The 14,320-nt window shown below is 36.4% G+C and overlaps 1 protein-coding gene across 1 annotated transcript in view; it reads left to right on the plus strand.

Annotated features, from left to right (window-relative positions):
- The window catches only part of RGS7 (regulator of G protein signaling 7), a 277,355-nt gene that overhangs the window by 242,419 nt on the left and 20,616 nt on the right, over positions 1 to 14,320 (plus strand). The window contains exons 11-15 of the mRNA XM_054196998.1: positions 8,948 to 9,022; positions 10,107 to 10,205; positions 10,931 to 10,992; positions 12,501 to 12,611; positions 13,110 to 13,235. Of these exons, the coding sequence (XP_054052973.1) occupies positions 8,948 to 9,022; positions 10,107 to 10,205; positions 10,931 to 10,992; positions 12,501 to 12,611; positions 13,110 to 13,235 (473 nt within the window). The remainder of the gene's footprint in view (positions 1 to 8,947; positions 9,023 to 10,106; positions 10,206 to 10,930; positions 10,993 to 12,500; positions 12,612 to 13,109; positions 13,236 to 14,320) is intronic.

The following is a 14,320-nucleotide window of genomic DNA, read 5'->3' on the forward strand; positions in this document are numbered from 1 at the left end:
GCCCCTGGAATTCCTTGTGTGTCTGATACTACTCAGGGAAAAGACCTGAACTCTAGTTTGAGAACACAAATAGGTCTAAACAGGAAACTGGTACAGTGTAGGATCCTTTTTTTGGAAAGGTGCTGAAAATCTTTGAAACTTTAAGTGATCCTAAGTTCCATGCTAAGTGAGACTTCCCATCTCTGAGTTTGAAAACCGTCTGAGTTTTACCATGCTGCAAACATAATTAAATCTTGATCAAACTAATGGATCAAATATCTTCCCTTTGTGTGATGGTCTTTGAACCTCATTCATCTTGTCCAAACAAGAGAACCAAATTATAGTTAAACTTTTATCCGTTAATTGCACTCATTGCCATGTTTTGATTAAGTCCACTGCAGAACAACACTGCTATTTTGATAGTAGTCAGTGACCTTCAATAAAGCGTGTATTGATTTTACTAATTGGTCCAAATGGCAAATTTTCTGTGCTTCACATGGGGCTGTCTGTAGTGGGTTTAACTTATTCTTAAATGCTTGTGCCTTTCTCTGCAGTTTACCAAGAATTCATTATTTCTGCATCAGTATATTTCTATCAGGTTTACTGTTCATTCCTTTCAATTCAATAAATAAGTCTGAAACTTCATATTATTTATCTCGGTTCTTTAATGAGTCAAAATGAAATTAGCTAATGAGGACATGTATTGAGCATTTAAATTCATTCCATGCTTCCTGCGTAATTCTCTACTAAAACCTTCAACAGAAGAGAACACTTAATCCTAACAAAGCTTTTATTAATTCTCACGAATTATGATAGTCCCGTCCTTTGAAGGAAGCAGTTCAATAAGATTTGACATTGAACATTCTGTGGCCTGAAATACGCATTCAATGAATGAATAAGAAAAAATGAAAAGCTATATTTACTTAATCAAATGCTACTGGGTTGTACATCATTATCAGCTGGTATAGACAGGTTTTAACAGTTAAGCTGTTTACGACTTATTTGTTTTCATGCTACTACTTGACTGTAGATCACTATAGTCGTGGATATTTGCAGCATATTGTCAGATGTATCACGTTTAAAAGACAGATTCATATTAAGGAATATAACCAAATTTGAGGCTTTTCTATGCAAGTCCTGTTCAAAGTTGTATTTGCTTATTTCAGCGTCACACTGAATCCAGATATTGTAATTATTTATGAGTTTTATAAAGACAGTACTTAGTAGCATAACACATCTCTTTTAATATAAAAAATGAAAAGGCTGAAGAAATTGGGGAAAATATCTAATGCTCTGGTAGAACAAGCAGGTTTTAATAATTTTTCCCTGATTATCTGCCAAATCTATGAGCCATCTGGGAATGAAATCTGAAACATGCTGCTACAGAATTTATACTTGAAAACAATCTTGGGATTTGCTTCCTAATCATTAAATATGGTTTATAGGTGTTACTTGGAATGTACTTCCCAGATGACCTAATTTCTAACAGAAGAGAGAGTCCATAGGAAAAACTAGAAAATTGTGAGCTAATTTTAGAGAAGTTTGGTCTGGAATTCTAGGGAGGTGAAAACTTGGTAGAAGCTGTGTACAAAGTCATCATCAAACTTACATACTTACTACAATTTATAAATTAAGTTATCATGGCCATAGTGGACTGTGATCCAAATATTTGTCTTTCTGTGTTTGCTTCTTATTAGAACTATAATGCAAGTGGGACCTCCATAAAAGCACTGTAACTTAATGGCAAGTATCAAAAGTCCAGTCACGGTGCTTCTGTGTCAGTCACACGCCTGAATCAAAAAGGCATGTTTCCAGAGAGATAGTTGTGCTAAAAACAATTGGGCAGAAGCTGGGAATATGATACTATTTTTTTAAAAAATATTTGTATGACACACATACATACTTTTGGAAATCCAAGTAGAGAGAAGTTGGTGCAGGTCCCTTCTATTACATAATAGTCTCTTGACACTTAACAGTGACACTGCATATACAGGAAGAAAAAAACTATCACGTATCACCAATTTCAACTGTGGAACAAAGACTATATTCATTAAGTAGCTAGACCCTGTGGTGGGGATACACACCGAGCTTAGTTTAGTTTGTAATTATTGGGTTATGCTACATTTGAGATAGGTGGGGCATAAGGTGCAAAACTTCAAAAAAACCCAAAAAGTCTGTCACTTGTATCCTAATAATTAAACTCACCATAATATTTTTCCACTTTCTTCAGACATCTGCTAATTTACTGGGGCTCTTGTGACTGGAGATGTTGTCAAGAGAAGTCCCAGTGCTCACACACTTGATTTCACAGAGTTATTTTCAAAGAACTGCTGAACCAAATGGAAATTGTCATCAAGCCATAGACTTTTGGAGAGGCTAATAAAGTTCGTGAGAGTGTTTCAGATTAGGTACCCCTAGTTGTTTGTAAGTTAAACCCATGATTAAGTGCTTCCATTTTAAGTAACAATATTTTTTTCCAACCAAAAGGAAGCAGTTCCTGTAGCCCAGTCCCTGCAATCACTGGTTTGGCTTTACTGCCTTGGGTGGTGTAGCAGGGGCCAGTGAGATCCCCCTAGTAGCAGTATCAATACACATTCCTACATATTTGCAGGTTCTGGGAACTATGGCTAATGGGTTTATTTTTTTGTGACTTAATTGAGGTTGATTGATCTAATATATAAAGTGAGCTACGTTTTAAACAGCTTTCAGGTCCTATCAGATAAGCACCAGTAAAACAGTTTTCTGAAATTTGTAAAGGGTTGGAAATGTGCAGCGCTTCTTTGACTGGACCTTAAGGTAACAGCTGGTTTTCCAAATCCTGTTAAAAGAACTGACCACATGTACTCAGCACATTTGAAATGTTTCTCTGCGACTTTCTATTGCACGAGCAAAGTCATCAATAGCGCAGCTCTTCTACTGCAGAGCCTTTATACTCATTGACCCTGAAGTGTGTACAATGAGGTAAAACCCCAAAATATCCAAGTAATCTATACCTGAACCTCAACCTTTCCTTATAAGCCTTAGCAGGTTCAGCACACTCCAATAACTTCCATCTCTGGGAAATGAAAAATTGGCGCATTGCAGAATATAGCCTGTGTTTTTCTCTGTGAGAGCCCCAGTTTTAGCCATTACTGACAACCTGCTCAATATAGGGTTTTAATGTCTCCTTTGATGCTAGACTTCGTATGAGAAAAAATAAACTCCCACATAACCAGAATCAAACTGGGTATTCCTTCAGCTAGTAAGTCCTTTGTTGTTTTTTTTCAACTGAGTACCACTGGAATTTTTTTCTTTGGCTCACTTTTTTTCTAAATGTTTCATGCCCTTATTCTCCCCTTCATTTTTAACTATGCACAGTTCAGCTTGCTACACTGAGTAGCTAGCTGAGTAAACTGAGTAGCTGAGTAAACTGGAATATAAAAATTAGAAATAAAAATGAACTCTGGTATTCTGCTTATCATTCACTGTCTAATTAGCTTTCTTTCCCTGTGTTAGACGTGAGTGATATGAATAGTGACTGCTGAGGGTTAGAAGACTCTTTTCCTAGAAAAATGACAGAAATAGCAACAATGACAGAAATAGCAGAATAGATTGATGCAGAAGGCAATGCTAACATATGACACTTGTGAAATTTCAAATTTTAAGCTTACTATATCTGTGATAGTCTGCTATTACAAATAATATAAAAGACAGCTTTCAATCTCTGCCTTGTCTTTATATTTGCGTGTCTGGCTTTATCTTTTCCAAGTGGAAGAGAAGATCTGTCATGTTTGTATCCATATCCATGATTTAAATTTATAGTGTTTAAATCTTGAAAACCTGGAGATCTTGAAATTTAGTGTTTTGCAACTAAACTTACCAAGTTAGCTCATGCTTCCATAACAAATAAAAAGATCTATTTTGCAGTGTTTTGACACTGAAATGCAATGAAATTGTGTAAGGGATGTGAATCAAGCTGCCTAAATATTTACTGCTTTAATGCACCCTGAGTTTATGGGTGTGCATATTGAAATGAGGTAATTATTTTAAATAGCACCTATGCATTTTAGTTGAAGAGGATGTGAAATTACATTTCCTCTAAATTACCACTAGGTTTGTTTGTATGGGTTGAGAACACACCACAGGCTGCCAGAGATCAGAAGCAGCAGAGGAAGCAAATACCAGTCGTGTCTTTCCGTCCTGCGGTTGTGGGGAGGGGAAGGCAGGGTGATGAATTCCACACTGCTGTGAGTACTTGACTTGATTGGAGTGTGCTGTAAGGTGGATTACTTGAATTTCAGTCCCTGCAGCTTGTGAAGATCGTAGGCTGTACCACAGAAACGTAGACTGAGAGGGACCTCTGGAGGTCCTCTAGTCCAACCTCCTGCTCAAAGCAGTGCTAACTCCAAAATTGAATAAAATTGTCCAGGCCCTTGGTTAAACAAGCTTTGAAAATCGCCGAGGATGGAGATTCCAAAGCCTCTCCTAAGGAATTTCTTCTTATTATTATGAAGAATATTTCTTTATAGCTAACTGGAATTTCCATTACTGCGATTTCTGACTATTGCCTCCTGTCCTTCCGTGGTGCACCTCTGGAAGAGGTCTAGCTCTGCAAGCCCCTTTCAGTCAGCAGAAGGCAACAGTTAGCTCTCCCCTTTTGCAGACAGACAGAAGTCTGTTCCTCCACTAGACTTCTCCGTTTTGCATATATTTCTTGTGTTGTTTATGGGGCCCAAAACTAGTCTTGGTATTCCGGAAGTATCCTCATGATGCTAAGTAGAAAGAAATAACCAGTTCCTTTGCCTGCTGGCTATGCTATTGCTAATGCAGCTGGGTGTGTGGTTTGTCTGCATTGCTGCAAGGACATACTGCTGACTCATGTTCAGCTTCTCCCTCAGATCATTTTCTACAGAGCAATACAGACAGATAGTTCCCAGCCTATTGCAATGCATGAGCTTATTCCCTCCCACATACATGGGTGCATTTGTCTCAGATACAAGAAAACTTCGGTTATTCTGGCTTAAGTAGATTCACAGTTAAATTGCCATATCCTTTAAGAAAGAAAAAAACATCAAAACTTAAACTGACGTCATTATAAACATTAATTTACTTTCTGTTGAGGATTTCACACTCACTAGAATTACAAGTACATCATAGCAAAGAGATTTTTACACAAAAAGCTGTTGATAGCAAATGATTTTGGCTATGTGGCCATGCAATAAAAAGGGCCCTTGGAGTGTGCAATTTTGTATAGCAAAAAGATTATAAATATTAAATATTCTGCACTATTTGGATGGAAATGTACCACGGCTAAATCATCCCATTTGATGTTAGCAACAAATTCTTCCAAAGAGTTGCTACAGGTGTCAAAAAATTAATTCAGTTAGCACTACTACAAGGGCTTAATTAATTAATTTAGCGTTGCCACAGTTATCAGGGAAAGATTATGAATATCAAGTGGACTTTTTTTAACTAAACATACTCTCAGGTGGGTGCTGTTTTCAACTGTTGGCTGTAGCCAGATCCCAGCATATAAACTCTTGATCCTCCTCTGCTTGCAGAGGAGGCTTCTTCCTCCCACTATTTCTTGGCAGAATCCTATTATGCAGCCTCCTAGACAACATCAATAGAACATTGTGCTGCTTGAAATTTGTACTAATGTGATTATCCAATAATTGAAGTAGGGATTAAAAACATCTTCTATATGTGTTTTTTTATATTATTTATCTGCATCCATTTATCTCAGCAGTGAATTTATCATGACTGGACTGTCATGTCCTCTGCTGTAAATTAAAACAATGACATTTGTACTTTGAGATAAGGGTACGCCAACAGATGGATGAAAAGAAAAGAAGTTTCCTTTGAATATGTGACAGTTTTTCCGCCAGCTATTTAAAAACAGATAAGGGCCAAACTCGACCCTGGTTGTGAACTTGCTGTATGATAATTTCAACAAGGTCACAAGACTTTCCTCTGTGTGTAGAGAGGGAACTGTTTTCATACAGAATATTAGTCCTGAAAGAAATAAGCATTCTATTTACACATACAGAAGAGGTTTCAAGTCTTCCAGGAAATCTGTTTGAAAACTATTTACAGTATTAGTATGCAAATTATATACTACGCACTAAATGGGAATCTTGCAGCAGAGCACTCTGACAGACATCTCACTATTTGAACTATGGTAGTCCAGTTAAAAAAGCAACAGAAAAAGAAAACACAGCTGGATGTAATTGTATCCACACACATACTTATTATGTTAATGGGGGCACATGAGTAAAATGAAATGTTGTCCAGCAAAGGTTTTCCCAGAAAGACTCTGAGTTGTTTTAGCAAAATGTTCGAATAATGCAAGCTTTTGTGTTTGTTTTAATTGAAAAGATGTTTGATGTTTAGTCCTAAAAATTGACAGATGAAATGTGGCAACACCAGAGAAACAATAAATCCCATCTCATATAAAGTACCATTTTAATAAATATTTTTCAGTTGAGAAGAAAACATGTATTGTGGCCCCGACTACATTAGCTAGTTCCAGTGATATAATTTAAATCAAATTATGAGAACAGTATTGTATAGTGCTAGTGATATATGTCTTAAAATCCTGTTGTTACCCCAGGTTATCAGAGTAGTGATACATCCTTTAGTTGCCTTCCCTTTTGCACTGAAGCTTCCTGACGTTTCCCTGCCTGTACCTTCCTGCCGCTGCTCTCCTGTGGGCTCCCTTTCAATCACACCTTGGTCCAGACCTTGTCACAAGGTCACAGCCTCTCATGAGTCTCACCCCTCCTGAAGTATGCCACGGCAGCTTTCCTTCAGCGTGAGAGGTTTTGAACTGCCAGGTGTCAGTAAGAATCCACTAGATGCTATAGAAGGTCAGTATTGGGTTGGGTCTCTTTCCCACCAGCAAAAGTTTTGCCCTTGTTTCGTTCCTAAAAATCTCACAGAATTTCTTGTTGTGTCCCTCGCATCAATCTGCACAGCTCTGGCATGTAAGTAACCTGGGGAAGGTGCTAGGACTGTTCATACCAATTTACTGCTGGTGGACTTGAAATCTTTGAAAATAAGAGGCTTTGGATGAGGTTTATGCCCTTCCCCCCCCCCCCCATTTTTAGGACATGCTTTTAATAAACCATAACTGAAAACTAAACAAACAACAGTTTGTGCCTTATGTAAGCGTGCCTGCTATTCAAATGGCTGCATTCAAGGGCTGTGGATATTGTTAAAAGCTTATGTCTTCTTCTTTCTGCCTTTAAATTGACCATCATGCAAAATTTTGTATTTTTCAACCTGTCATTGTCTTTGAGAGTTGCAAGTTATTCTGAGTTAAAAAAACTACCATTTTTGTTCATAAGCATGAAGTGTGCCTTCTCAAATCTAGCTCAACAGGCACGTCAGATGCAGTCTTGAGAATATTATCTAAGTGCCTATTTTCATTCTTAGTGATGAGGAACTGTTTATACTGCAAATGTAGTATGATCAAACAAACATTATTATATTAGTTCAAAATAAAAACTTATTTATTTTAAATAATTTAAATAAATATTTAAATAAATATTTATATAAATATAAATTTATTTTAAATAATTTAAATAAATAAATAACAAATAATAAAAAATAAAAATAATAAAAACTACTGGATAAAAAAATTAATGTGTTATTTAAAATATTTTCCAGAGACAAAGTACCATTTGCCTGTTTAATGAAATGTATTTGTTTTTTTGGCTCTGCCTATATAAGAAAGGTTTAAAATTTTTGTCTGTGAAGATTTATAGCCACATCAAACATTTCACATTATGATAAGAAAATAAAGCTTGTATCCTTAGTGTGATAAGAAGCGCAGCTTGGTTGTCTGGCAAATAAATTCTACAATCTAGCTACTCCCATTAAAAAAAACCCAACCTACTTCCACTAAAAATCTGTTCCTGCTAGAGAGCAGATTTTGTACTTCCCACTCTCAGTGGCAAATGTAATCCCTCTAAAATCAATAGGTAAAACTCACCTGAGAGCATAACACGTTATTTGTTGTTTCCAGTAATGGGTAAAGAACAGATTTCTGCAGAGTATGTACTTGGAGGGAAGCATCAAAAGAAGATGGATTAGGAGAAACTGGTGTCCTTTGGGAAGCTACAGAGTTGTGAGAATGAATCTTTGAAGGCCAAATCAGATGTGTTGAGAGTCATTCTGTTTAGACTGACAGTCTTCTGGTTAAGCTGCCGCAGCCTGTTTTTGGGCCTTCCTCCCCTCCCCTCCCCTCCCCTCTCCTCATCCCATTTTGGCACATTTTTTTCATCTTTTTTCAAAAACATCATCTTTTGAAAAGTCACCCAAAACCAGATGCTCCTGAAGGGAGCCTGGAGTTCGCAGCTGAGGTGGGTATTGCACAATTCTATTTATTTTGTCTCATTAGGTCAACAATGCTTCTTAGAGGGATAGCTGGAATGTGCATTGTATGGCTTCCCTGGCAAAACCGAAGCAGAAATACGTGATTTGTTTCTGTTATCTTGAGAATTTATTTTATTTCAAATTCATGATGTCACAAGCTCTAAGCATGTGATCATCAGTATCTCACTCCAGAATTCCCAGAGTGCCAAAAGCAATTTACTTTGATTTAGTACCTCTCTGTGCTGCAAGTTTGTCTTATAGTATGCCTTTGGATATTTTCTGCTCCTCTGTACATTGCTTTCAGTACTTTCAGCATAAAGATATGTAGTAAAACTTATCCTAAAAACCATCATAGAGTCCAGCAAACAAGGCTGAATAGCAAAAGTTTCACTCTTACAATAAGCCAGATAAAACAGTACCTGAGATGCTTCCTTAGACTGTATGTTATTTAGGGTTTCGGTACTACTGTAGAATGACATCAAGTCATTATAGGCCTCTGGTTATTTATTTTCTTAGCCTTACAAACTGAGGAGGAGTATCTCAATGAAAATAATATGGAGTTCCTTTGCAGATTTTATCCTTCTGCTTTCCTTTCTTTTTCTTTTAATAGCCTGGGTGTGTGAACACTACTGAAGTGGATATAAAAAAATCTTCAAGAATGAGAAATCCACATAAAACAAGAAAGGTAAGTACTGTTATTATATTAAAAGCAGGAGGTGGAGGTAATTTATAGCATGAAGTTCCATAGTTTCTTAAAACAATATTTTCTTACAGCTGCAAAGAACAAATACATGAACATAAGTTATTATTTCATAAGCTCTTAAATTAATTAGTATTAACGAATTTGCTAGTACTAAGTAAATGCTATCACATAAGAAAGGCTTTGGAGAAATACACAGGGAATAGGAAAAGAAAATTCATTTTTGCATGCTTTGTTCATGTCATTTAGTAGATCAAATAAAGCATGTTAAAATGTTTCTGTCAGTAATTAAGGAAAAATAAATTAAAAATGCAGTGTAAACTATAACAGCAGTTATTCTTGTGCTGGTTTTAATGAAAAGGGTGTCTCTAGTTTACAATTATGCCCCAAACGGATGACCAGAAATTGTAGAGGAAATAAGCTTCATCTAAATTAGGATCCAGACATGAACAGTGTAAATTCTCTGGGGATGCATAGATGAATTGGAACTTTCTTTCAAATCCTTTGTATCATAATAATGTAGATTGACTCCAACTTTAAAGTACTCCCTTTGAGGTATATTTTCTTGTCAACCCATGGTCAAATATGTTTTAAAAAGGAAAGTAAAAAATAGAGAAAGTTTTAGCTTAGTTTATTTATGGTAGTGAAAGATCCAGATTATCGTAATTTACCCAGCAGTAATTGCAAATTTGGGAGTCATCCAAATAATAAATTGTGATAGTCTACCTTTCAGGATACTGTTTCTTCTTTTCTTATTGGTCATCTCCACTTACTGTAATAGCTGCTTTTCAGTGTCATCCCCCATGTTATTATACTGTTGATATAGAGACATAATAAAAGTAGTTCCCCTGTTCTGTGGGGTTTTGTGAGGGTTTGGAAGTCTTTATTCCAAAGAACTGGTACAGAAGCAATATTTTATCTGAGTGCATGGCTTATTTGCAGTTCCTCAGAAAAAGATGATCTTGGCTAACTTCTTGAGCACACTGTACTAAAACATCACAGTTACTGTGGGTGTGTGTAGAAAGCATTGTCTGAAACCAACTATCATTGTTCCCTATTTTTTGCCTAGTCTGTCTATGGCTTACAAAACGACATTCGAAGTCACAGCCCTACCCACACACCAGTACCAGAGACTAAGCCACCTACAGAAGATGAACTACACCAAGAGGTTTGAAAAATGACTACAAACACATTCTTTTATATGAAAACTTTAGAGAAGTAGTTATTAAACCAAAAATTATTGTAACTGGGAAGTTGTTCGGCAAACTTTTAGTAAACCTTTTCCTTGTTTCAGGATATTTGGATTTGGGTATGTAACTTCTATTAAAACTGTCGAGACAAAACCTGACATTTTTTGCATCTTGGATTAACAGTTAAAAGCAGTTATCAGGAGGCCAGTTAGTGGGTTTTTTGCATAGCTAGGACCATTAACCCCTTTAGCATTAGACAGCTTGCTCTTCCTTTCGACACTGAATCGAGATTTGGGGGTATACCTACCTCTCCGTGTATGCATATATGGGTGCACACGTCTATCTACTGCTCATGCTTCACTAATCTTTCCTGAGGCATTAGAATTGGGAGAGAGTAAATATCTGAAGAATTAGTAGTTCTCTTCAAAAATCTAAAAAAAAGCCGATTGGATTTCTGTTGATGAACCTTTAGGGAAAATGTTATATTGGGTCCTTTTTTTGTCTCTGTATGATCTTTTCTCTTTTATGGAAAATTCCATTTATTTTAGAACTACACTGGTGATATGTTGTTTTAACTGAGATATATTTCTCTTCTGTGCCCTAGGGTAAATTAAGGTTAAATTATAGCCCCTAATAAAAAAGTTATGGAAATAGAGTCAAGCAATGTATTACTCATAACACTCTTTGCCTTCCCTTCTTGCAGATTAAGCACTGGCAAATGCAATTAGACAGACATAGATTAAAAATGTCAAAAGTTGCAGAGAGGTAAGTATATTGTCACATATTCTGGTTTTTCAATTAGACTGATAACTATTGGGAAAATGTCAGTATGAAATAGCTTCAAAGAAAGAGATACAAGGGAGCTCAGGTGTCATAGAAATAACTGATGACAGTTTACCCTAAGTGTGAGGTATGAAGTACTTTATTGATAAAAGATGGTCCAGATATTCCACGATACATTTTTGATAAACCCAAGAGTCACTGAAAGAGCCTTCGACGAGCTGGTCACAAGTTTAACCTTGCATTGGCAGGGAGGCTAAATGGAAATAGGTCTGGGGTCACTGTTTTGATATTTCAAAAGGTCAATCGCTGGCAAAGCAAGGGAACTGATTGGCAGAGCTGACTGTGTGACGCCTGAACAAAGTGAGTCTGAGCTTACTTCAGGTCAGAGGATGTAACACTAGCAGGAATCTTTCTCCAAATAAGATCAAAATTTGTCAGGAAGGGGCTAGGAAGCAAATAAAAAAAAAGCCCCTTGGAAAGACTAACTACAGCTTAGGTAGAGAAAAGGAGTGCTCTATCTTACACATCAAATACAGAGATACTGAAAATAGCAGAAAATTGAGCTGTATAAGACTTAGTAAAGGAAATTAAGCCAAATACAAATGGTTCTTCATCCTCACATATACATTTGTGCATGCGTGTCTACTTACATATGTGTATATACGTATACACACAGAACCACATACAAATAGATATTTATAAAGAGAACAGGTTAAGAATTTGTGTTTGATGAACAGTAAACATGGAATACAGACTAAATATAATATAAATAGGAATGAAAAGAGAGAATATTTGTCCTCACTTAATTTTTCAATGATTGTGAGGCAAAAGGAAACATGGAAAGCTGAACAAGGGCATGGGAGATGTAAATTACCAGAATACAAGCAAAGTTTTTAGTGTGTTCAACTGAGTCAGACCAATTCATGAATACTGAAGAATTTGGAAAAAAATTGGGGTTTTTTTTGGAAAGCAATAAGCTTGGGAGTAGTTCCATTTGATTAGGAAATAATAAAAATATTAACTGTATTTAAAAGAGGAAAAAGGGAGTCCCAGCAGCTGCAGAACCAATAAATATGACGTGAATAGCATGCAGTGTTTTAAAACAGATTTTAAAGGAACTGATAATTAAAACCATAGGGGTATAAAACATGTTCATTTATGAAAGCAAATGTGCATGGAAGAGGTTGCTTGATTTAATTTATTCGTGCCTAAAGGAGCCCTAAAAGGAGGTATGTTGAAGTATTAGGGAAACTTGTAGTTTATTTTATTTCAGCTCTTAATAAGACCTGAGCCACTCCTCCTTCTTCAGGGGTCCACTTTTTACAGGCTTGAGCAAACCCATTTTAGCCTGAGCTTGTAGCTGACTTCTGAATGTGTGCAAACCCGGTTACCATGGTTCAGTTGATGCAAGATAATTTGTTAACTGGGGTAACCTGATCAGGTTTCCTCACCTCCTGACATGACAATGTTTGATGCTCTTGTTTTCCTAGTCTATTAGCTTATACAGAGCAGTATTTGGAATACGATCCTTTTCTTGTGCCCCCTGATCCCTCAAACCCTTGGATCTCAGATGACACCACTTTCTGGGAACTGGAGGCAAGGTATATAATTTTATTTCTTCTCTTAGGGTAAGGGGGTGTAACAGGCCTTTCTTGAAACATGAAGATTTTGGACAGAGGTATTGCAGGAAAACACTGAGGCAGAAGGGCAATGCAGCATCCTTTTGGTCTTTCCAGCTTTACAGTTTTGTAATATGGGAAGAGCTAAGGGTTAATAAGGCTGTGTTAAAAGTTACAGTAACTGGTTTCCAGTGTTCCAGTGTGGGGAAAAAAGACACCTTTTAAAATCTGATAACATATCCTAGTTGGAAGTCCTTCTTCTTCTGTGTAAATGCATGCGTATTACCTTCATCCTGTGTAAGTACTACCAGCCTGGTTGCTCATCTCTGAACGTTGCACAGATATGAGCAATCTGGAAGGTGAGAAATCTGTGGTTGAACTTTAGGAATTAGTCTAAATTATGAACACAGAGTATTAGAATACTGAAGTATTGCTGATTGTGTGTTCTGGGTTTTGGGTTTTTTTTATTTATTTCTGTAGCAAAGAGCCAGGACAGCAGAGGGTCAAGCGATGGGGGTTTGGCATGGATGAAGCTTTGAAAGACCCTGTGGGAAGAGAGCAGTTTCTCAAATTCCTGGAGTCGGAATTCAGTTCAGAAAATTTAAGGTAAATGAGAGAGACTTTATTTTGTTATAGTTTGTAAGATACATTGGGTTTTCTTTCGTCTGATACCTTTTCATTTTTTGATCCCTTCAAAAATTTTCCTGTGTCTTACATTTCATAGTCCATTCATGCAGATTGCTGCCTGCTCCCATATTCAGGCTGAGGGAAAGACTGATATAATTAGCAGAGACACACATGAAGCATACTTTCCCATTCATGTCCAACTTTTGGTCAAACTACCCATGTAAGAGCTTTTCTCTCAGCTTATTTTATTAAACAGGTTTAAAACATTGACCATTCAAAGCCTGTTCAGTATCTCTTATTAAGTTAAATAATATGAAATGGTAAAATTTTTTAAAAAAGGAGAATTTTTTAAAAAAATAAATAAAGGATTTAAAAGTAAAATTCGCAGATTTTTACTGTTGGTCAGGTTTCTGGAGATCATTGGTCTTTTGAAAATCTGCACCAAGCTTCTAGTACTTGTGGATCTCATACAACAGAAGTAGTGTGACAGCCAGCTCTCAAATTCCTTACTAATTGCAAAATGGAAAGGTGCTGCTAGTGTATGGAGCTTTTTTTTTTTTAAATATATATATACAGAATTGCTTTTAAGTGAGGGAGAACAATTATTTCATTTTAAAAAGTGATAGTTCATCCATTGGGTAATAGCATGTTTTGTTGTCACTGTCCTAAGGAATATTTTGGTAAGAATTATTTCCGAGGGATTAATAACAGCCTTTCTATAGATAAATCAAACTGTACATAGTACAAAAGCATGTACAACATATTTTTCTCTTTATTACACCTTCTTACCAGATGTCATCTGTATCACTTCCCATTCACCAATAGCATAAGGAGTATAAAATCCTACTTGGTCACATTCTAGAACTCAGAAAAATCCTAAACTACTTTTTTTCTGTGCTCACTTTGAAGTGGTGCAGCATAGCAATTCATACTAGAGTTACATTTATGTAGCATCTTAAAAGGGGCATTTAGCAATTTGTGGTGTTGATTCATAAATGGTGAGTAATTGCACAAACCTCCTTGTTGTGAATAATTGAAGATGGACTTTTCTAAGTTGCTGACTT

This window comes from Rissa tridactyla, chromosome 3 (genome assembly GCF_028500815.1).
Source record: "Rissa tridactyla isolate bRisTri1 chromosome 3, bRisTri1.patW.cur.20221130, whole genome shotgun sequence".
Taxonomy (NCBI): domain Eukaryota; kingdom Metazoa; phylum Chordata; class Aves; order Charadriiformes; family Laridae; genus Rissa; species Rissa tridactyla.